Source organism: Podarcis cretensis, assembly GCF_951804945.1.
Source record: "Podarcis cretensis genome assembly, chromosome: 4".
Taxonomy (NCBI): domain Eukaryota; kingdom Metazoa; phylum Chordata; class Lepidosauria; order Squamata; family Lacertidae; genus Podarcis; species Podarcis cretensis.
In genome coordinates, this window is record NC_137173.1 from 66,851,299 (window position 1) to 66,875,004 (window position 23,706).

The 23,706-nt window shown below is 44.6% G+C and overlaps 1 protein-coding gene across 3 annotated transcripts in view; it reads left to right on the top strand.

The window, feature by feature from the left end:
- Positions 1-985: 985 nt before the first annotated feature.
- SCML2 (Scm polycomb group protein like 2) overlaps positions 986-23,706 on the top strand; it is a 53,308-nt gene continuing 30,587 nt past the window's right edge. Inside the window, exons 1-4 of one of the 3 annotated variants that reach the window (XM_079972664.1) lie at positions 986-1,251; positions 16,961-17,057; positions 19,296-19,364; positions 22,291-22,361. In XM_079972664.1, the coding sequence (XP_079828790.1) occupies positions 17,036-17,057; positions 19,296-19,364; positions 22,291-22,361 (162 nt within the window). In that variant the 5' untranslated portion in view covers positions 986-1,251; positions 16,961-17,035. Of the gene's footprint in view, positions 1,252-2,152; positions 2,743-2,951; positions 3,052-16,960; positions 17,058-19,295; positions 19,365-22,290; positions 22,362-23,706 lie in introns of those variants that run through there. The other 2 variants (XM_079972665.1, XM_079972666.1) reach the window with 2 other exon arrangements.

Below are 23,706 nucleotides of genomic sequence, written 5' to 3' on the forward strand. Positions count from 1 at the left end.
TATTAGGAAGCAACTAGGGATAGTAGGAACTGAAAAAAGGTGGCTTGACAGAGGATACTTCCACATGCATTCATGTGCAGTATTTTTTAGATTATATTTGATGATTACTAGAGACTCTGCGTATAACAATTGTCAGAGCGGTAGCCGTGTTCAGTCTATTTTATTGATTTTGCTAAAGATAAGTCTTGTACTTTTTTCCTGCATAATAATTTGCAGACTGGGATCCACTATATCAGAATCATAGGGTTTTATCTTCTCTCTCCACTAATACTCTTGGGCCATGGCAATTAAAAGTACCCTGTAAGATAATTCTACATAGAGCTTAAATTTACCCAAGATAAGCACAGTGATAATTCACAACAGCTGTAATTGGTGGGGACATTATCATGCTAGTTTTGCAGGAAACCATTGCTTCAATTCCAGCATAAAGCCACAAAATCAAACTTTGATAATAGAAAATGTATGTGTCCACAGAAACATATGTATTCCATTGAACAGAAACATTTTGCTTCAATTTTGTACACATGCTTTTATGTGGCACATACAGAGCATACTGTTCTGACATCTGTATGGAACCACTGGAAAAGATAGTGAAATTAAGATAAAGGGGGGGGGGAACTAAACTTTTTTGGGGAACTCAAAGGAATTGCACCCGTTTTACGAAACTCTCTCCCCAGCTTCCAAGGTGATCTGTTAGCAGGTTTTAAGTGTAACTGTTTTGTATATTGGTTTATTAAAAATATATATTTTGCCCTGCATTTTCATAAATGATCTGTTACTTGTGCTAACAGAAAACGTATGTTTAAAACGTTGTTTTGCGAGAGGGTCGGCCCCGCCAGCTCCTGGCTCGCCCGAGCGGCACTGCGCGCGCTCTTCCTGCGCCCGCGCGGGCGTTTGCGCGCGCTCTGCGGAGCAGCAAGTGCACAGGAGCCGCCTGGCGTGGGCGTGGAGAGCTGGCGCCGCACAGCCCCCCTCCGACTCCGAGCCGGGTCAGCAGCATGGTGGTAGCGGCGGAGGCGGTGGGTGAGCCGCCGCCCGCGCCCTCCGCCCCCTTGTCAGTGGGCTGCGAAGGGAGGACGCGAAGGCGGAGGGAAGCCCCCAGTGCCGCTGCCGGGCATGCGCGGCGCCCCAGGAACATGGCGGAGGCGGAGGCGGCGTGAATCCAAGCGACGGGGGCAGCAGCCGCGCAGCTGACAGACACGCGAGCCGCGTCGCCGGCGCGTCGAGGGGGCGCCGGGTCCCTTCTCTTCGGTGAGTGCCGGCCGGCCGGCGGCTCCCGGGCCCGGGGTTCTGCCTCACGCCGGGGCTGCCGAGGAACCTTGCGAGGGAGGAAAGGAGGCGAAGCCGGAGCCGCCTCCTCCTCCCCCTTTGCTGCCTCCTCCTCCTCCTCTCCTCGCTGCGGCGTCTCCCGGGTCCCGCACGCTGGAGCGCGGGCAGTGCAAGGGGAAGCGGCGGCGGCGGCGGCGGCCGTGGCGCAGCAGTTGCCGCCCGCCTTCCGGAGAGCGCGCGCGTGCAGAAGGGGACGCGGTTGGCTGCCCGGTGGGTGCCGGCCGCTCGCTCGCTCGCTCGCTCGCCCAGAAGCCCGCAAGGCGGGTTCGGCTGAGGAGGGAAGCGGCTCTCCCATCCCGCTGGCTCCAGTCGTGTGTCTCTCCCCCCCCCCCCCCGCACACCGTTTGTGTCGCTGCGCCGTCCCTCTCCCTGCAGTTTGCCGCTGAGCGCGCTCTCTCTCCCCCCGTCTCCCTGTTGTTATTTTAGTTTTTGCGCGCCTGCCGCGTTCGGAGCGCGCGAGAGAGTTTTTATCTCCGCCGAAGCGGGACTTCCCCCCGCTCCCTCTTCCGAAACCTTTCACGTCCACCTTCCTTGCGATCAAAAGGCCGAGGGGAGGGGGAAATTGCATTCCTCTTGAGGGAGAGGCAAAGGAGGAGGAGGAGGAGGAGGAGGTGGGAGATCTTGGAAGGGGAGCTAACCTTGTGTTTAGCCCGGGGCATGGCAGGTCTCTCTCGGTCTCTTTTTCCCTCCCGCTCCCTGGAAGGCCCCCTAGATTTCGGGGATGGGCGCTCCTGCTCTTGCGATGGTGTAGTTTCTCTCCTCCTTCCCGCTCTTTTTTGGCGGTTGACTTAAAAATAATAATAAGGAAGGGGGGGGGAGCAGCCTGGCCGCCGGAGTTGAGCCTCCGCAGCTGGCGCGTTTGAATGCTACGCGCGTAGAAATCCAGAAACAAGGCGCCCAGGCGTTTCAACTTGGAGCAGAAGTAGGGCAGAACTCAGAAGGGAGGATTAGCGCTTGCGGGGCTGGGGAAACATGGGAGGCGGAGGAGGAGGACACCTTTCCTGGGTTCACAGAACTGACCGCCCAGAGATCAAGTTAGATCTCCTCCTTTTTGACCGCCACCCCCCCCCCCCCGTCGCCGTGCATTTTGGGCCGGAGTGTTCCGTGTGTGGTTTGGTATCGCTTTGCTGTATATTTGACAGGAGCGTGAGAGGACACACCTCCTTGGGCTGCAGCTTCCCGCAGGCGGAATGCTCCCCTCCCTTGTTCCTTCCTGAGGAGGAGGAGGAGGAGGAGTGGCGCCTAAAATCCACTTGCTTCAGAACCGGCTGCAGGCAGCTCTCGATTGAAGGCAAGGCTTTCAGCCGGACAGATGAGGAGGAGTCCGTGTGCTTTGGGTGCCCCCCACACCGGCGAATCTTCCCCTGCTTAAGACGTTGCACTTGCTCTTGTCCTTTTCGACGGAGTTTTCCCGTAAGTCAGTAGGGCTTGGCCTAAAGTGCCTTGAGGACGGGTGGAGAGCAGTTTTGCAGAGCAGCACGCTGCTGCAATACTGCAAGTTGCGTCTAGGAATACTTTGTTGACTTTGTTAACTTTAGATTCCGGTAAAAAACAAGTGGTACTTCCTTTCCTAAACACACACTTGCTTGGAAAGTAAATCCCATTATATTTCCATCCCATAGGATCCCAGGGTGATTTTCCAAGATCATATGCTTCAGATGACAAGAATTGAGATGGATCCTATGCATGTTTACTGTGAGCTCTTAGTGAGTCTTAGTTGAAGTAAGTAAGGGAGCAGTCCTAAACAGACCTATTAGGGAATAAGCCCTAGTGAACACACAGAGACTTGCTTCTAAGCAAATATGCACAGAATTGCTCTGTAAGTGTGCTTGGTATTTTATTCTTCATAATCTAAATGATCCATTTCAACAACATAATAAAAATGAAAAACAAAGAATCTAGAAGCTCTGAAAGTGCTTATGATGATGCCATGGTGAATATTGTTTTCATTGGAGATAATCAGATGTTGGAAGAATCTTAGGGAAATCCATGGGACTACTGCAGAGTAAATGGGTTGTAAAGTTAGAATACGGTTCTAATGTTAAAGTGTTTTTTGACAGCAGCTACACTAAAGGTAAAGGTACCCCTGCCCGTACGGGCCAGTCTTGACAGACTCTGGGGTTGTGCGCCCATCTCACTTAAGAAGCCAGGGGCCAGCGCTGTCCGGAGACACTTCCGGGTCACGTGGCCAGCGTGACATCGCTGCTCTGGCGAGCCAGAGCCGCACACGGAAACACCGTTTACCTTCCCGCTGGTAAGCGGTCCCTATTTATCTACTTGCACCCGGAGGTGCTTTCGAACTGCTAGGTTGGCAGGCGCTGGGACCGAGCAACGGGAGCGCACCCCGCTGCAGGGATTCGAACCGCCGACCTTTCGATCGGCAAGTCCTAGGCGCTGAGGCTTTAACCCACAGTGCCACCTGCGTCCCTCAGCAGCTACACTATGACAGTGTTTAATCAGTTAATCCTTACCACTTCCCTTTGAAATGCTGAACACAGATTTAGAAGAACACTTAAAGTGTATTGATAACCCAAGTGTGAAAGAACACACTGCTGTGATTATGTACTGTAAAAGCCATTATCCTGTACATAAGAACACAATCTAAAGAAATGTATGTTCTTAAGGACTATTGATTGTAGGCAGATTGAGGATACTTAAATTTTCTGATGCTTGTGCCTAAGTATGTTGAAATAGGCACTACAGGACTTTCATAAGTTTAGGATGGTGGTGCTAAGAGTGGATCATGTTCTGCAGAGTGATGTCTATAACTTTCAGGTTTTGTTTATGCTTTAGAATTTAAAAAAAGTTTAAAGTTAACTTTCAACTTTGATGCTGTGAAAAGAATATTTTATGAATTAGCCACTGCCCATGGTTTAGCAAATTGCAGTACAGATTGCAGCATGGTAGTAATTAAGTGGAACCTTACTTTATATAGCTGCATTTCATGCTTGGTTAAACTTTGGTAATAAAAAGAACTTTCATGTGTTTCTTTTCTAAATAGTTACATATTGTAGCCTAAAATATGTTAATTTCTTTCTTCCTGCCATTCTATTTTCTTCAACATTGAATTTGTTGCCTATCAAATAATTCTTTAGTGATTCTTTAATTTTCATTATGAACAACAGCAAAATAAAAGCTTATATTAGTAATATATTTAAATGCTATGTAGTAATTTGGAGTAAAACACACCATGCTATATTTGTTTAAATGAAAAATATGTATTTTGTAGAGCTTAGTGTTTGTACTAACATTTAATGACTAGAGTTAACAGTATTTTAAAAAGTTAGAGTGACAGCAACTATTATTTTGGCTCTTTTAATCAGATATTTTGCATTAAAAAAATAATCCTCAATTTGAAGTGCTTTAGATTGGACAGCCTGCAGGTTGAAATGGAGGAAATAAAGGTTGAAATAAGCATCATGGAACTTATAGCTTGAATGATCACATTAGGTTAAGATATGTGCCTTTTACATGATTATGGCATATTATTTGAATCTGCTACTGTGTTATAATTTGTGGGTCATTTTAATGAATTGCAATCAATTGTTATCTGGCAAGTAGTGCTATTGTGAAGGCAGCAATTAGTATTAAGGAGAAGTCACTGTAAACATACATAGAAACAACTAACTACAAATGTTGTACTGGCCAGCAAGTTGTCTTATTCCCCCTAGTCATGGTTGCTCTGATATAAAGCTGGGCAAACACTGGATGCACAAATGGTCAGCCAGCGTGATTCAGAGATAGTTGTTTGCACATAATGAACTACAGCAGTCGGGTTTCCCTTGTCAGCAGGATTTCCTGGAGCGAGGCTGTAGGTGGAAGTAGATGCTATTTTTCTTCATTTAGGGTGCAATTGAACTCCACTTACCTGGGGTTAAGCTTTAGTGAGGGGACTTCTGTGTAGTCGCATTGTTATTGTCTATTATGCAAGTGTGTGAGACACCAAACTTTCTTATATATGCATGGTTTGTTTGCACCGAAATTATACCAGGCATTAAGGTTTCCAGTTATTTCACATGGGGGTCATTTACATAGTTAAGGAACGTGATGTTACTGTTCATCAAGGACTGATTCATACATTATAATTGGATAATAATTTCTCTCTCCATCCCCTTCTGTAAATAGTCCGCAGTTGACTATTGCAGCAGTAACCCCAGTGAGAAGGAAAGTTTATTTCAGTACGGTTGTATCCAGTGTTAACCATACTCAGAGCAGACACATTAAAGGACATGGCTAATTTACCGGTAGGTTTGTTAATTTCAGTGGCTCTGCTCTGACAATAACTTTAGTTATAACCTGTATACTTTATATATTCAAGACCAAGTTGGAAATTTCCCAAAATTAGGAGGGGGAAGAACTCATTGGAAGTAAGATGGAATAGTACTGTAATAATACATAAAACAACAAGTTATTGGGTCCAGATAATGAAAGTCTCCAAGAGTTTTTAAGCACGTGTTCACCTGGACTGAAGGTAGCAAGTTTACAATGAAATGCAATGATACTTTTAATACTAAACAGCTTTGCCCTATATATTTTGATTCAAGTGGGCAGGGCAGGTTTCAATATTTATTTTATGTATTGCATTTAAAATAGCTGCCCCATAACATGAGTTCTTTGGGTGGTTCATGGAGTACAGTAGGGCTTCTCAGTAATAATAATAATAATAATAATTTATTATTTGTACCCCGCCCATCTGGCTGGGCTTCCCCAGCCACTCTGGGCGGCTTCCAACAGAGATGAAAAATACACTAAAATATCACATATTAAAAACTTCCCTGAACAGGGCTGCCTTCAGATGTTTTCTGAATGTCAGGTAGTTGTCCATCGCCTTGACATCCGATGGGAGGGCATTCCACAGGGCGGGCGCCACCACCGAGAAGGCCCTCTGCCTGGTTCCCTGTAGCTTTGCTTCTCGCAGGGAGGGAACCGCCAGAAGGCCCTCGGAGCTGGACCTCAGTGTCCGGGCAGACCGATGGGGGAGGAGACGCTCCTTCAGATATACTGGACCGAGGCCATTTAGGGCTTTAAAGGTCAGCACCAACACTTTGAATTGTGCTCGGAAACGTACTGGGAGCCAATGTAGGTCTTTCAAGACCGGTGTTATATGGTCTCGGCGGCCGCTCCCAGTCACCAGTCTAGCTGCCGCATTCTGGATTAGTTGTAGTTTCCGGGTCACCTTCAAAGGTAGCCCCACGTAGAGCGCATTGCAGTAGTCCAAGCGGGAGATAACCAGAGCATGTACCACTCTGGCGAGACAGTCTGCAGGCAGATAGGGTCTCAGCCTACGTACCAGATGGAGCTGGTAAACAGCTGCCCTGGATACAGATTTGACCTGTGCCTCCATGGACAGCTGTGAGTCCAAAATGACTCCCAGGCTGCGCACCTGGTCCTTCAGGGGCACAGTTACCCCATTCAGGACCAGGGAATCCTCCACACCTGCCCGCCTCCTGTCCCCCCAAAACAGTACTTCTGTCTTGTCAGGATTCAACCTCAATCTGTTAGCCGCCATCCATCCTCCAACCGCCTCCAGGCACTCACACAGGACCTTCACCGCCTTCACTGGTTCTGATTTAAAAGAGAGGTAGAGCTGGGTATCATCTGCATACTGATGAACACCCAGCCCAAACCTCCTGATGATCCCTCCCAGCGGCTGCATGTAGATGTTGAAAAGCATGGGGGAGAGGACAGAACCCTGAGGCACCCCACAAGTGAGAGCCCAGGGGTCTGAACACTCATCCCCCACCACCACTTTCTGAACACGGCCCAGGAGGAAGGAGCGGAACCACTGTATGACAGTGCCCCCAGCTCCCAGCCCCTCAAGACGGTCCAGAAGGATGTCATGGTCGATGGTATCAAACGCCGCTGAGAGATCCAGCAGAACTAGGAAACAGCTCTCACCTTTGTCCCTAGCCCGCCGGAGGTCATCAACCAGTGCGACCAAGGCAGTTTCAGTCCCATGATGAGGCCTGAATCCCGACTGGAAGGGATCCAAATGGTCCGCTTCTTCCAGGCGTGCCTGGAGTTGTTCAGCAACCACTCGCTCAATCACCTTGCCCAAGAATGGAAGGTTTGAGACTGGGCGATAATTGGCCATCGTGGCCGCATCTAGAGATGGTTTTTTAAGAAGCGGTTTAATAACCGCCTCTTTCAGCGGGTCTGGGAAGGCTCCCTCACGGAGGGAAGCATTCACCACCCCACGAAGCCCATCGCCCAGTCCTTCCCGGCTAGCTTTTATAAGCCAGGATGGGCAAGGATCCAGGAGACAGGTGGTTGACTTCACTCGTCCGAGCAGCCTGTCCACATCCTCGGAGGTAACAGCTTGGAATTGATCCCACACAACTTGACCAGACAGGACTCTAGCACTCTCCCGCCCCGGCCCTGCTCCCACGGTGGAGTCTACTTCTTCCCGAATCTGAGCGATTTTATCTGCAAAAAAATTTGCAAAATCATTGCAGGAGAACATGTGGCCCGTACTGGGCACCGATGTTACAGGTGGTTCCGCTAAATTGTGAACCACCTGAAAGAGTCTCCTGCTGCTGTTTTCTGCAGATGCAATAGAGGCGGTGAAGAAAGTCTTCTTCGCCGTCGCTATCGCCACTTGGTAGGCTCGACGTTGAGCTCTAACCTGTGTCCGGTCAGATTCAGAATGGGTTATCCGCCACCGGCGCTCTAGCCGTCTCAACGATTGTTTCATTGCCCTCAGATCCGTGGAAAACCACGGGGCTCTCCGGGCTCCATGCAATCGGAGAGGGCGCTTCGGAGCCAAACAGTCAATAGCCCTGGTTAATTCCGCATTCCAGCGGGCCACCAGGGAATCGGCTGAAAGGCCATCAACATGGGATAAAGCATCCCCTACCACTCTCTGGAAACCATTTGGATCCATTAAGTGGCGGGGGCGGACCATCCGAATCGGTCCCACCTCCCTGCAGAGGGGATGGGTCGCAGAGAAGTCCAGTTGCACCAGGAAGTGATCTGACCATGGCACTTCTTTCGTTTCACTTTTACTTAGTGTCAGATCACCAACATCCGTAGAGGTAAACACCAGGTCCAAGGCATGTCCGCGGCTATGGGTTGGGCCAGACTTATTCAGGGACAGCCCCATGGAGGCCATGCTTTCCACGAAGTCCCGAGCGGCCCCTTGTAAGGTCGTGTCGGCATGGATGTTAAAATCCCCTAGAACGACCAAGCTAGGTGTCTCCAGGAGAACATCCGCCACGACCTGAAGCAGCTCGGGCAGGGAATCCTTGGTGCAGCGGGGAGGTCGGTACACCAAAAGGAATCCTGTACTGCCCCTATTGCCCAACTTCCAGAACATGCACTCAGAAAACTGGGTCTTCCCAATAGGACGCCTGGTGCAAACTAATGACTTCCTAAAAATCACTGCAACCCCCCCTCCCCGCCCACATGACCTGGGTTGCTGTGCGTAAGAGAAACCTGGTGGACAAGCAGCGGCAAGGACAGGCCCATCTGCTTCATCCAACCAAGTCTCTGTTACACATGCCAGGTCAAGTCCTCCATCCATGATCAAGTCATGGATGGCAGTGGTCTTATGAATCATTGACCTGGCATTGCACAGCAACACTTTCAGGTCATGTGGGTATCCCTTGCTGATTCTAGTATTCATCCGGTCAGGACCAGACCCGGAGGCAGGGATAGTCCTCAGACAACGTCTAAACCTGCCTCCTCTGTAATGACATGGTCTGGTCTTAGTGTAACTCCTCCTCCTACCCGTGATCACTGAGATCGGTTGTCCCAGTGCATCCCCCCCTGTGGAACATGCCCCAGCCATTTTGTGGGCTGGGGCCCACTCCCCGGCAGCCCTGACCCCTCCCCTTAAGAACAAAATAACCCCTTTAAAAAACAACAACAAAAAAGCAACAACACAAATAAAACAATACAAACAAAAAACAATAAAAATTATAAAAATTACAAAAACATAAAATCAAACAAATTCCCAGGCCCAATAAACATCCACCCCACCCCACCCCACCCCACATACAAAAAATTCAAAATAAATTTTTTAAAAACATTTTAAAAGCACTCTGCACCCCTCCAGCAGTAACAGCAACTGTCCTAGTGAGGCCTGTCAGGCCCCGCCCCAGGCCAGATGGTGAGTGGCAGGAAGGAGCAGGGCCCTCAGACACTCACACAGGAGAGTCCTCCTGGGTAGCGGAGTGCAGCAGTCCATGTGAGGCTTCAGGCCCCACCCCAGGCCAGATGGTGAGTGGCAGGAAGGAGCAGGGCCCTCAGACACTCACATACAGGAGAGTCCTCCTGGGCAGCAGAGCGCAGCAGTCCCTGTGAGGCTTCAGGCCCCGCCCCAGGCCAGATGGTGAGTGGCAGGAAGGAGCAGGGCCCTCAGACACCCACACAGGAGAGTCCTCCTGGGCAGCAGAGTCCAGCAGTCCTTATGAGGCTTCAGGCCCCGCCCCAGGCCAGATGGTGAGTGGCAGGAAGGAGCAGGGCCCTCAGACACCCACACAGGAGCGTCCTCCTGGGCAGCAGAGTCCAGCAGTCCTTATGAGGCTTCAGGCCCCGCCCCAGGCCAGATGGTGAGTGGCAGGAAGGAGCAGGGCCCTCAGACACTCACATACAGGAGAGTCCTCCTGGGCAGCAGAGCGCAGCAGTCCCTGTGAGGCTTCAGGCCCCGCCCCAGGCCAGATGGTGAGTGGCAAGAAGGAGCAGGGCCCTCAGACACCCACACAGGAGAGTCCTCCTGGGCAGCAGAGTCCAGCAGTCCTTATGAGGCTTCAGGCCCCGCCCCAGGCCAGATGGTGAGTGGCAGGAAGGAGCAGGGCCCTCAGACACTCACATACAGGAGAGTCCTCCTGGGCAGCAGAGCGCAGCAGTCCCTGTGAGGCTTCAGGCCCCGCCCCAGGCCAGATGGTGAGTGGCAAGAAGGAGCAGGGCCCTCAGACACCACACATGGGAGTCCTCCTGGGCAGCAGAGTCCAGCAGTCCTTATGAGGCTTCAGGCCCCGCCCCAGGCCAGATGGTGAGTGGCAAGAAGGAGCAGGGCCCTCAGACACCCACACAGGAGAGTCCTCCTGGGCAGCAGAGTCCAGCAGTCCTTATGAGGCTTCAGGCCCCGCCCCAGGCCAGATGGTGAGTGGCAGGAAGGAGCAGGGCCCTCAGACACTCACATACAGGAGAGTCCTCCTGGGCAGCAGAGCGCAGCAGTCCCTGTGAGGCTTCAGGCCCCGCCCCAGGCCAGATGGTGAGTGGCAAGAAGGAGCAGGGCCCTCAGACACCCACACAGGAGAGTCCTCCTGGGCAGCAGAGTCCAGCAGTCCTTATGAGGCTTCAGGCCCCGCCCCAGGCCAGATGGTGAGTGGCAGGAAGGAGCAGGGCCCTCAGACACCCACACAGGAGAGTCCTGTAGGAATAAGTTACTCTAGACAACAAGTTACTTTCTCCCTTTACATGCATTTGCAAGAAATAAAGAGGCTTCATCTGCTCTGCTTTCCATCATACACTTAAATACTGTAGTTTCTGACTGAGGCTGGAAAATCAAAGCCCTAGGCATCACATACAGATGAATAATTCCCAGAGGTTTTCCTGTGCAAGCCCTATTGAAAGAAATTGGAATCTGCACTCATTTTGATGGGACTTGTGGAAGTGGGTTTTTTTTTTTTTTTGGAAGGTTGTGCATTAGGACATTTCTGGCTCTGGTTCCTCGAGCTCAGAAATTTCTTTGAGAAATACATTCCACTTTTTCTCTTTGATGTCATGAGCAAATAAACCATTGAAGTTTGAAGTCTTCATTAAATTATGGGGTTGTTTTTTTAAAAAAAACAACACTAAAAAAAAAAACTTCTGATGTGTTTTTAACCAAATAAAGACACACGAATCTTTCCCCCTTGCCATACAAGTCAACCTTTTTGATTTTTCCTTGATCAGTGTACCTAGATTAAATTGCATATTGAGTTGCTGACTGCAACAAATATTTCAGCATGGCATTGTGTAGTAAAGCATTATAGTGGTAAAAGAACAGGTGCTAAAGTACCTTCTAATTTTTAAAAGTGGTTATGTTTCAGAAATAAAAATTTGCTTTCATATATTGGCAGTAAAATTGTGCCAGTAATTTCTGAATTGTATCATTAGTGTAAATAATGTTTATGCTTACAAAATGGTTTCAGATTCTGTTAATTGTGCTTTTGGCTAAACCATGGGTGTGACCTATTGAGAGAGAGTTGGGCTGTTTAGGGAGGAAAGGCAGGATATAAATTGAATAAATAATAGCCATCTTGAGTGAAGCTCTCATGAATGTAGTCTCCTGTAAAATAATGCTTGGACACGTGGAAAATTCAACAAGAGAATCCCAAAATCTTGTACAAATCACTTGCCACGTAATCCAACTAAATACATTTAATTTCCATTTATCTCAATGGGAGATTTCAACTCTTCCAATGAAATCAGTGGGAATAAAATGCTTAAATGCTGGTAGCTTAGATATTTATAACTTCTGAGACTGTTTTGCTGTTAAGAATAAGATTAAAATCCCATTATGTAATTAAATCTTTAAATTATAACAGATTCTTTATAATGACAACATGCAGTAATTTTTTTTTAAAAGGCTACACCAATACTTTGAAATATTATATTCCATTCTTGCATAGGATAGCCAGTGGATTTGCATTCAGGTCACTGCACTATGTACAGCAGCTCTGCAATACCAGTGACTTACAGACAGGAATCATGTGCCGTTTCACATTCATCACAAAATAAACTAAATCAAAATCTACAGAAATACGTCTGAATTGTTTTGCATGCAGAAACAGTGTTGATTAAGTATGATGTGTAAGGTTGGATTCAGCTGGTGATTACCGTATTTCCAAATGCCCTTTCCAACAAGTTTACTCCACAACCGTTCAATAAGCACCTATGTTTTGTTCTCAAAAGTTTGTTTTTTTAACATGGTTACTTTTGTTGTTTGCCTCAGTAATTGGTTTCCCCTTTCTTCCAAAATCATTTGGATAGTTTGTATAGGAAGTTTAGCCTCTTTTTAAAAACATTATTTTGAGGTTTGCTGTTTTGTAGAGTGGTCCTATGTTAAGTATTTGATCTTTATAACCCATACCAAAGCAAAATATCAAATTGGTGGCAGTCCTATACATGGTTAAGAGGGAGAATTTTGTTTAGTTGGTTGTGCCTTATGGTTCTTCAACATAGCCTTCATTATTTTAAAAGTTCTCTTCCACTTTTTGTCAGTGACATAAAGTAGTGCAGTGGTACCTCGCGTTACATATGCTTCAGGTTACAGACTCCGCTAACCCAGAAATAATACCTCGGGTTAAGAACTTTGCTTCAGGATGAGAATAGAAATCGTGCGGTGGCGGCAGGAGGCCCCATGAGCTAAAGTGGTGCTTCAGGTTAAGAACAGTTTCAGGTTAAGAATGGACCTCCGGAATGAATTAAGTACTTAAGCCGAGGTACCACTGTACTTATTAAAAGTAAGAAAGCATCTTTTATGGGTAGTGCTGCTGCTGCTGCTGCTGGTGGTTATTATTAAATTAATATATAAACAATCTGTACAAACCTACAATTAAAACACTAAATAAACCATATTCATGTCATGGGAGGCCTTGCATCTTCTAAAAACAATGAAATAAGGTATTTTGGGTGTCTCTTCAGGAAAGGAGTTGCACAGTCATAGGGCACCAACAGAACATTTCTCTGTATCACATGCTTACAAATCTCACTTCCTCATGAAATGACACGTAGACATTCTGCTGGCATCTTAAGGAACATGGGTGCACAGGGGTGCTGAATATGTGGGGCCTGCACTGTTTAGGAATTTTCTCTTGGGGAGAATTATTAGTTGCTGAAATAGGTATGGTAATGCAGGAGTTGCTTAGTTTGAGGCCTATGTTTCTCTTTCTCTCCCCCACACCCCACCCTGCTTCCAAGGAGCTCAGGGCAGCGCAATGGGAGCTGTCTCTCTCGTTATTGCAACCTTGTTCCGTACAGCCTAACCTTCCTTGCAGCCGTTCAGTGAACTTGATTCCACAGCAGAAATTCAAACGGCCATTCTCTGGTGCAGGTTTTGCATACTTTCCATTTTGCCACACTACATGGATGGTCGTTTAGACCAGTGGTGGGGGACCTGTTGAGCTCTAGCTCCTTTTGGTTGCAGTCAGTATGCCAACAGTCAGGGGTGATGGGAGTTGTAGTCCATCAACATCTGGAAGGCCACAAGTTCCTCATCCTAGATTCATTGTGTGGGTAGAGTTGGCTGTCCTATATAACTAAAAAGTATTTTTTTCATTAGCTCCCAGGGCTCTGAACCCAAGTTATAAACAGAAAATTCAAAGGAGCTTACAGTGTCAATGGAAGATGATCATTGAGCTGTCGGTGCTGCTTTTGAGCATATATTTAATCCAATGCAGAATTGGCATTCTGAAATTTTAGCTCCAGGGGCTGATATCCCATTAATGGTTGCGTTGCGCTTGTACTTCAGTTCAGCCACACTTGTGTGACTCCAGCTCCTCCATCACTCCAGAGAAAATGCCACGCTGGCTGCAGCTGATGGGATTTGGAGTCCACTTCTTTAAAGTGCCTCTCAAGTGGATTATTTGCTTATACCCACAGTGCATGATTAATCACTTTCACTTACCAATGGAAGAGAGAACCCATTTTTGATAGATTAAATGTCACTGTTGATGAACTAAAAGATTGATCATGTACATTTAAAGGAAAACAAGATACAGCTTGGATATGTTCATCAGTCACATTATTAATCTTGCACCGAATAAGCATTAGTTCTTGTAAACTGTTAAAAGTCAATGGCTTGTGATGGTAAATGTGTGAATATGCTGGTGTAAGAGGTTGGAGTTTTAAAGACAATTTATTTAAGGTGCTGACTTGATATTTCATTGGTGAAAAAAGTGCAGGCATTTATATATTTCCGTGTGTGTGTGTGTGTGTGTGTATGCATGCATGTATATCTGTCTGTCTGTCTGTCTTACCAGAATGTAACAAAGCAGAGCTGATTCTTGAGAGGCACAACTTCAGGTTCATTGCAGTTGTGTAACTGCAAACCTGAAGGACTTTGGATAAATTAATAGTAGTCTGAAAAGCAAGTCTCAAACTTCATTCTTACTGCAACAACATTTTCTAAAGTCTATTTTGAAATATAATTAGGAAGGGAGTTAGAACTTAGATTCAAAACAACACTTCATACAGTTGGAATGGCATCTTTTGAAATTAATTCCTTAGCTTAAGCCATACTTTCAAACTGAGAGTATTTCACCATTTATTCTCACTTCTGGGCAGTATCCAAGTGGCTCCTATATTGTAAACTTGCACTGAGTCAGAAAGGCGAGAAGGCGAGGGTAGCAGTACCATGAATAGTAGTTTTAAGTGTGCAGTGGATGTTGTGTTGAAATGTAACTATGAACTAATAGTAATGATGAAGGGACTGTATTTCTGTACTGAATCCAGCGGGCAGTTTCACACATTCCCCACCCCCCAATGTAGAGATCAATCCCCATGTATGCACTGGTCATGGTATACATGACAGTTCAGATACCTTTTGGCCGTGCTGTACATACATTAGGAAGCCAGTGTATGTGTCCATAAATGAAAACTGGACTTCTCAAACCTGCAGCGGAATTTCATAAGCCACATAACAGTATCTTGGGGCCAGGGAGGGCTGCATATCAACAACCCCACTTAAGGACTGCAGTTGCTATGTTAGCAGGGAGTCGTCTCTCCAAAGCTGCACAGACTTTGGAAACTCTGGAATTCTTTTTATGTTTCTAGCAGGGACTCCAGTGGCTAAGAGGGATGATTATCACTGCTGGGTTGGAATCTTTATTATGGGAGCAAGTGCAATCTGGTGGCAACAAAAAAAGATAAAAAAACCACAGACTGTTTAAAGTAGCCTGGACATAAAGTGAGGCCACTGGGACTAAGCATCATCTTTCATAGTTTATTGCTGGCAGAGAAGAGTAGTTTAGGAATGTGTTTGACTTCAGCAGCTATTGGTGATGTTCCATTTAAGCGGATGTTCATTTCTTCTGCTTATTGGATACGATAGACGCATGAAATGTGTTATGTGTTTCTTTATGTTTTACAGTACTCTTCATAGCACCCTGTAGCACGTGAAGCAATTTATAGACTCAAATTATACGTGCAAGCATTTTTCAGTTTTTGTTAGCTGTGTAAAATGTCACAGAATGGGTTCAGACAGAATAATCCCAGGGAATTACATTGTTTGTGTAATGAGGCAATTGCCAGCTTAGTATTTTATTGTTTGATTTATTGCAGTTTTTGTAGACAGCTTTTCAACTTTAATGGTTCTCAGTCAGAGTGTGATATAAATTGCAGGTGATAATTTTCCTAAAATCCGTAACTATAAGTTAGCACCATCATGAAAAGCAAGTAATTTGGCAAATGCTGGCATAGTGCTACGAAATATAATAAATTAAAGTAATGCTATAATATCCGTCTCTGTTTTCAACTTCTCTGGTTAATAGATGAATATTTCATGAAAATTAATGTGTTCAGGATTCACTTTTTAAATTAATTATGGTGTAAACTTAAATTATACATATAATGAGATATACAAAGGCATGTGTCAATTTATTCAGTTATATACAACATCTGTTTTTGTAATATCATTTATAAATACAATTTTTAAATGGTTGTTTTAATAAATACAACATGCTTCTAATAATCCACAGTCAGTATAGATTACTATTAATTTGGCATACGTCAATATCTGAAATACTGAATTCTGGCCAGATGAAGCAAGGATTCAATATGGAATGAACGGCTGCAACTGGAAATCAAATTGGTTTCTCTTCCTGCTGTTTGGATCTTTGTCTTACACCTTAACATCAAAACCAAATGCAGGATAGTAATCTGACAAGTGCTATTGTTGTTTATCCCCTAATGTTTATCATTTCCCTGTTCAGAGTTGGGTATATAATGTATATAAATGGCATGAGAGATTATTGCCATTAATCAAGGTTGCACATATCAGGAAGGCAGGGGCAATAAATGACAACATAATTTAAGTTGAGGCACAGACGAGGGAACTAGTAGACTTAACAATTAGTTAAATTTGTGCCTTGTATATTTGTGGAGTGAGTGAAAACAACAACTTTATAGTTTCATTACTGCCAGACATGCTGCTGAAAGTGATCTGATAACGCCATTGGCAGTATTTATGAATGTGAGTTGTAAAGTGTGTGCACTTGAGTACAAAAACTCAATAGATTTGTTTACTATTATGTGCTGTCACAATTAAAATTTTAATACTAACACAACCTCCTGTTTTAATGAATTCTAATGAATTAAGTTTTCCTAGTTAGCTATTATTATTATAGGATGTCTGCAGTGCATGGGAAACAGTATCATCAAGTGGTATTTTGCTTGATAAACAAATTAGAAATAATAGCATGGCCTTTAATAAAATGGTTTAAACAGAATGAGTTATCCAAACTTAAGGTTCTGTAGCATTTGTTTCCAGGTGACTTGGAGCTAAGGTGTAACATTTATCTTCCATCTTCCTTCTCGACTGGGTTAAAAAGGCATTGCCTGTTTATATTCCGCTTCCACTGTATAAAAGTTATTTACATATTATTTTGCATTTGGCCTCACCTGCTGTGTTACTGCTCCACAGGAAGCAGTTGTGTTGAAAAAAGAAGCGTGGATGGACGTGTTCTTATTGTGAAAAAGGAGGACCAAACATTTTACCATGGGGAAAACAGCAGCTAAAGGTAAAGTTCCTGAAACAAAGCAACAACTTAAATGAGGGTTTTCAGGGGGGAAGAGGCCCCCAAGAGACCTAATAAGATGGGAGGTGGACTAGGAAAGATCTCACAGCTCCCCACAGTCAACTCACTAATCTCATGACAGAGTGGAATAGATTTTTGCAGGCTATTTTATGATTTTTATTCTCTGCCCTGGTCCTTTTCCCTTTTCATTTTGTGGTCCCATAAGTATATGGGTATATGATTGCACGTATTTAACGTACCTATTTCTCTCTAATTTAGTATGTTCACTATTGCTGTATTGCTGTGATGGAGTTTTTTAACCTTTTATATTGGGGATAGATTAAAATGTCAGGGCCATATAAAGTGGCTGCCCCTCCAGATAGCTGAGCATGTATGCTTGGTCCCATTGTTGCACTGCTGTAGGTCAAATCACTTCCAACACTTGGGAGAGAGTTTACAGAGCTCCACAGGGAACACACCGTGGTTGTAGTTAATTACATAGCACACTGAAAATGCTTACGCCCTTCCAAATTATGGAGAATTCTTGATTTGGCTAGAATGCAGCAACTACCATGCTGGGCCAGGTTAGATATTTATTGCTCCCCAACTTTGATCTGTGACCAGCCCAGTACAACAAGCAAAACAAGATTGCCATCTTCCTTCACATAGGAGCCAACTCCAAGGGGCCGAGGTCCCTTCAGCTCCCCCAATAAAATATTTGAGGGGTTGGGGCGCCCCAAAGTTGATGGGCATTGCAATTCAAATTGGTGTGCCCTGTCATGTGATGGATTATGTGGGGCACGGCATACCTGGGACCCCCCCCCAATATTTTATTCAAGTTGGCACCCCTGTTCCTTGACCTTCATTATCTGGCAGCCATTGTTCAACTTTTCCTTGAAGCATCTACATGGTCTTACAGTTATGCTAGTACAGTGGTACCTCGGGTTACATACGCTTCAGGTTACATGTGCTTCAGGTTACAGACTCCACTAACCCAGAAATACTACCTCAGGTTAAGAACTTTGCTTCAGGATGAGAACAGAAATCGTGCTCCGCCGGCGCAGCGGCAGCAGGAGGCCCCATTAGCTAAAGTGGTGCTTCAGGTTAAGAACAGTTTCAGGTTAAGTACGGACCTCCGGAACGAATTAAGTACTTAACCTGAGGTACCACTGTAGTTGTCAGAGCAACCCATGGCAGTACATTCTACAGATAACTATGAAACGGGGTACTTTGTCTTGTAAGGGAATGTTTGTTTTTAAACCTATGTGTCACTTTTAGTTTCCTCCAAGCGCTTACAGTATACTGTACCTTTCCCTGATTTTTAACTCTATTCATTACATGAGATGCACAGTTACTCTTAGAGAAATAACTAAATAAATCCCACTGAGTCCAGTTGGGTTTCCGTCTTAATAAATGTGTTTAACATTGCAGGATTTTGCACTGCCATTTCCTGCACGTATATGCCTGAAGCAGGGGTGGGTAGCCTTGATTGGCACAAGGGCCACGTTTTGGGTCAGCCACCCATTTGCAACACATTGCAATGCAAACACACCCTCAGCAAGGAAGGACTAGACAAGTATACATGAAACATGTATACTACCCTGTGGGGTGGAGAGACAGACTCAGCAGACGTGCTGCATCAGACTCACACATTCAGCAGAGCTTTTGCTCTCTAAGGAAGCACTGATGTAGAAGGGCCTCTTACCCCAGCACTGTTCTAGGGAGCAGAGGAGGAAACCAGCCTCTTTTGCAAAGAGGCCCTTTTCCCTCTTGTGTGGCAGAATTGTTGGGATTCTTAGAAGAATGGTGCAGTGCCAGAGGGAGAAGGGGACCTTTTGCAAAGGTTGAAAAGACATTCCCAGACTAAACATGATGACCAGGGGGAGAAATTGAAACCTCACCAGTGCAACAATGAGGACCTACAGTACCACCTGCTGCTTGGCAAATACATACATATACCTGTGTGTGTGTGTGTGTGTGTGTGTGTGTGTCCGTCCCCTATTTATTTATTTACTCATTCATTCAAAGTACTTAAATTCTTTTTAGGGCAGAGCTCTTTCAGGGGGCTTTAAAAAGATAATTAGCTCCAAATAATTTAGCTTTGTATACATGGCAGTGGTTCTCAGCTGGAACTATATCCATGCACAATGGAGGGATGCATGGGGTACCTCAGCCCGGGACAGTTTATTCTGCAAAATTATGTTAAAAATACTGTGTTTTATGTCCTTTCTTTTTCATTAGATTCTAAGACTATTAAAAGAGAAAAACATGGGAAGAGTTGTCTGTCAAGCAACCAATTGTTAAATAATGGTATGTATTGTAAATGTAAATATTATGAATTATTTTTAAAATAAATAAATGGGGTTTAACCTCTGCTCATTCACATATCTCTCCCATCACCTCCTGCCTCACCCGATTAGCCTCTCCACCTGTGCAAGGTGCCTCCTTCCTGATTTTTGGACAGTTACAACTACCTCCTGCAGTGTAGTCCATGCTGTTCAGGAGGTCTCCCAGTCATCCTGGGATCTTTTAAGAAGGCTGCTGCGTGTGGGGGAGAAGGAGACCAGAAAGATCCTTGCTCTAGTGGCCCTGCCATAACCTTTAGGGTTTTGAAATGAGTAGGGCACTTTATTTTCTTAGGGACTTCACTCCAGGGCCTGGCACCAAAATGGGGACACGCTGTTATGCACACTTAACCCAGACACACAACCTTAATACATAATAATAATAATAATAATAATAATAATAATAATAAAATTATTTATATTCCGCCCATCTGGCTAGGCTTCCCCAGCCACAAACGCAGATAAGCATAGTCAACTGCCTGCCCGGATATGCTTTTCTTCTTATCCTTTTTAATGAAATAGAGGTGTATAATTTTTTTTTATAAATAAGTAAGTTGCTTCCTGTTCTCCTAGCTGAGCCCTTTGCCTGGGTTTGCTGGTATCTTTGCTCTTGGGTTCAAGAAAGATTTTAGGGTAGGTAATGTTGCTAAAATAAACCAAAGGGAGAAATTGAAACTTGGTTAGGTAGACTGAGGGAGTTAAAACAAAAGGCAGGGTTTTTTTGGTTGAAAATGAAGGAATTAAAGAAGGACTTTTAAAAGTGACTAGCTCTGCTCAAGATGGGCCTTCCTCACCCTGATTGTGCAAGACTTTTAACATTTTAAGGAAATAATGGGCTGGATACATGAGTGAAACACAGGAGACGTGTGCCACATAAAGAATGGTAGAAATCCAGTACAAGCTAATGTCAGAACATGAGGTGCAGGAGTCCCACTGCTGCATCATTTGTGGCAGCCTCCGGGAGGGTTTCTGCTATTAGCCAGGACCTCTTGAGTTTTATTAGCAATTATAAAGCAGCCCTTCCCCCAACCTGGCAGCCTCCAGGTTGTTTTAGACTACATGCATCAAAGCAGTGTTCGAAACCCCCATTGTTCTAGGCGCATTTTGCGACGGGGAATTTCATTAGCACGAGCAGTTTCTGAGCTTTGGGTGCAGTACTGTGCCTAAGATTTCAGATTAAAACCTCAGAGTGGAAGGAAAGGAGGGCCTTTTTCTGCCTCCCCACTTCCAGCCACTCTCTGAAGACTAGAGAAGAGACCCTCTTAAGAATATTAGGGGGGTGAGCATGGGAAGGAATGAACATAATATTTTAGCTGCAGTTCATTCATTTTCAGCTCTGTATTCTTGTTATAAAAAAGCACGCCTAGACATTCCATTGTTGCGCCTATAACGTAAGTTTAAGGTGTCATTTAGCTCCTAGCTGTCATATCTCAGTTTCTAACACTGCATCAAAGTACTATCGTTATCAGCTGATGGGAATTGTTGAAAACATCTGGAGGGCACCAGGTTGTAGATTATCCTAACAAAGCCACTAGGTGGCAGCATAGTATCATTTTTTCAGTGGCTTACTTTTTGTATTTGGAGTGGAAACTCTTATGAAGGTATGGAGAACATGCACAGATTAGCAGTGTAAGGTGGGATCTGGACGTGTAGTCCTAATATATGTCTGTTGACTTGCCAGCGTATGAGAGACCTTTTTTTTTCCTCTTGGCTTGTGAGCTTTGGGATGTCATGTCAACCATCTCCTCCTTCATTCTGGAGGAGGATAGCTAGAGGTGTGCAGAAAGAAGGGATGAAGAAGTAGAGATGGTTGTGTGGGAAGCATATGAGTGGGTGGGTGTACAGGGGGGAAAGACAAGGGGGTGGTCCACCCCTTTTTTGACTCTATTCCTTCAACTATGTGTGTATTTGGGGAGGACATGTTCCTCTGTCCTGTCCCCTCATGTACATGTATGTATATTTTCATGCATATCTGTCGCTTGTTGTGCAATGTTGTATGCATTTTGTGTTTAGCTGGTGGTGGGTGGAGGTGGTTCATATCCATCTCTGCCTTCTCTCCACTCCTGCAAACTATTGTGCACCCACCTGCAAAAACAAACAAATTTGCATCTGGACTTTTGAGTGGAGCAGGTATTGATTCTCAAGCATTTGCCCAAATTATGCAGCTGTACACTATAATGAGAATCAACATTTGCATTTTTTTTAAAGAAACTTTTTAAAAGGATTATTTACTTAGCTCAGCCCTTGCCATTGTTAAACTAAGAACCACTTTATTGTCCCAGGAAATCTTGTGCTATGTAAACACAGTAGTTTATCCTTATTCAGCAGGGTTCTGAGGGAGTGGATAGATAACAAAGGGAATCCAGACCCTGCAAACTTAACACACTGCAAGGTCGAGCTATTCTAAGCTGCGGTGTAGACACAGCTTAAGTGTGAAAGCATTTGTGTTTGTTTTTTTCAGCAGTGACTCGCCTCCCTGTGCACAAAGAAATGTTCCTTTTTGTTTTATGTTAATGCTCAATCTGTAAACCAGTGAAATGACTTTTATTAATTTCACTAAAACTGCTCCTGCAAAGGTAGTATATAAATCTAGATTCTAAAAAGGGTTTCATATATCTATATCTATATCTGAAAGAAAAGAAAAGCATTATCTATATGTATATAGAAAAGAGAAGTAGTTCAGATCCATTGTTTTCCTTTGGGTAGATGATTTCTGCTTATTTTCCAGTAGTCTCTTAGAGTGCTAACTGCTTCCCTCAGCCACAAATGATGACAAATATACAAAAGACTGAAGAATATGATAAACAAAAATATGTGTGCTTCTTGCAGATTGAAGGCTTTTTATCTCAACAATATGTTTAAATTTTGCTCTCCCATGCTTTCCCTCCTAGAATATTTTAACTGGGATAACTACTTGAAAGAGACTGGATCCTTAGCTGCTCCTTCACATTGTTTCAGACAGGTAAATGGTTTAAAATATAAATGAGTATACGAAAGTGTTTTGTGTTAGTATTGTAGTTTCTTTGTGTTGCTTACCTTTCATATAGATATATGTTATGCCAGGGGTGGGCAGACCAGGTTTATGAGGGGGTTTTTTGGTGTGTGTTTTTTTAACAAGAAGCCCAAGGTTTAGAGGGCTTGTTCAGGCATGGCCAAACTCGGCCCTCCAGCTGTTTTGGGACTACAATTCCCATCATCCCTGACCACTGGTGCTCTTAAGCTAGGGATGATGGGAGTTGTAGTCCCAAAACAGCTGGAGGGCCAAGTTTGGCCATGCCTGGTATATATGAAGAGGGAGTCAACAACCTGTTGTAATCCCTGAGCCATTCACTGTATATTGATGTACAAATCTGTATCTTGAGTTAACATAGATCAAGGATGAGAACTCAGAACTCTTAAAGTGGCCAATACTGTTGTATAAAAACTTGGCCAAAGGCCGCCAATTATTATGCATATTTTATAAGTTAGAAACACCTAATAACATTAGCACAAGGAGAGAAGTGGCTTCCTTTTAAAAACTTTCACTGTTGTTAAACTATGAGGAGCTAGAACCACCTGTTAATTAACTGCAAATCACCCCAGAGATTTCCCAGTTGATACCAGTCTGTCTACTTCTGTTTTGCACAACCCATATGGGTATTTTGCAAGCTTCAGATACTTACACTATTTAGAAAGGGGGGGGACTCCAGTGGCTTTTAAAATCATAAATACTAGTTGCATAAGTTAAAAGTTTCTGTCAGGAAGGTATTAGCCTTTCATGCCTGTTAAAGCTGTGATTTGTTGTGAAGTTAATTAGAAGTAAATTACAATAAAATGGATGAAACAGCTTGTAAGTTTAGTGTAGAAGTGCCAGCTTACTATAGTTGTGCAGAAGAATAAATTTGTGTAAGAAGCCAACTTCGATACAGTGGATCATCTATTAGATTTGCTGGTGGGGTAACTCATCCATTGAAGGTCGTTGCTCAGTGTATGTTATCTTTTAGCCTAGCCTACCTCATAATGTGAAGATACAATACGAACTGTAAATCCTTGGTTAAATTGAAGAGTGATTTACAGTAAATATAAATGGCATTTAGAGCACCTCAAATAATTGCCCAGGACTGGAAATAGAATCAAATATTTAGGTGCCAGGAAATTTTCCAGCGATTTTTTTGAGGAGCTACACTTGATCTTGGCCCCAAAGGCTGAGAAACAATTGTGGTGGTAATAAATGAGCTTGTGACTAGCCAAATAAGTACTGCTGATTCCTTCTCTCTCTCCCTCCTGGAAAAATAGTCCAGTAAATGCCTTATTTTGCCTTTTTTTGC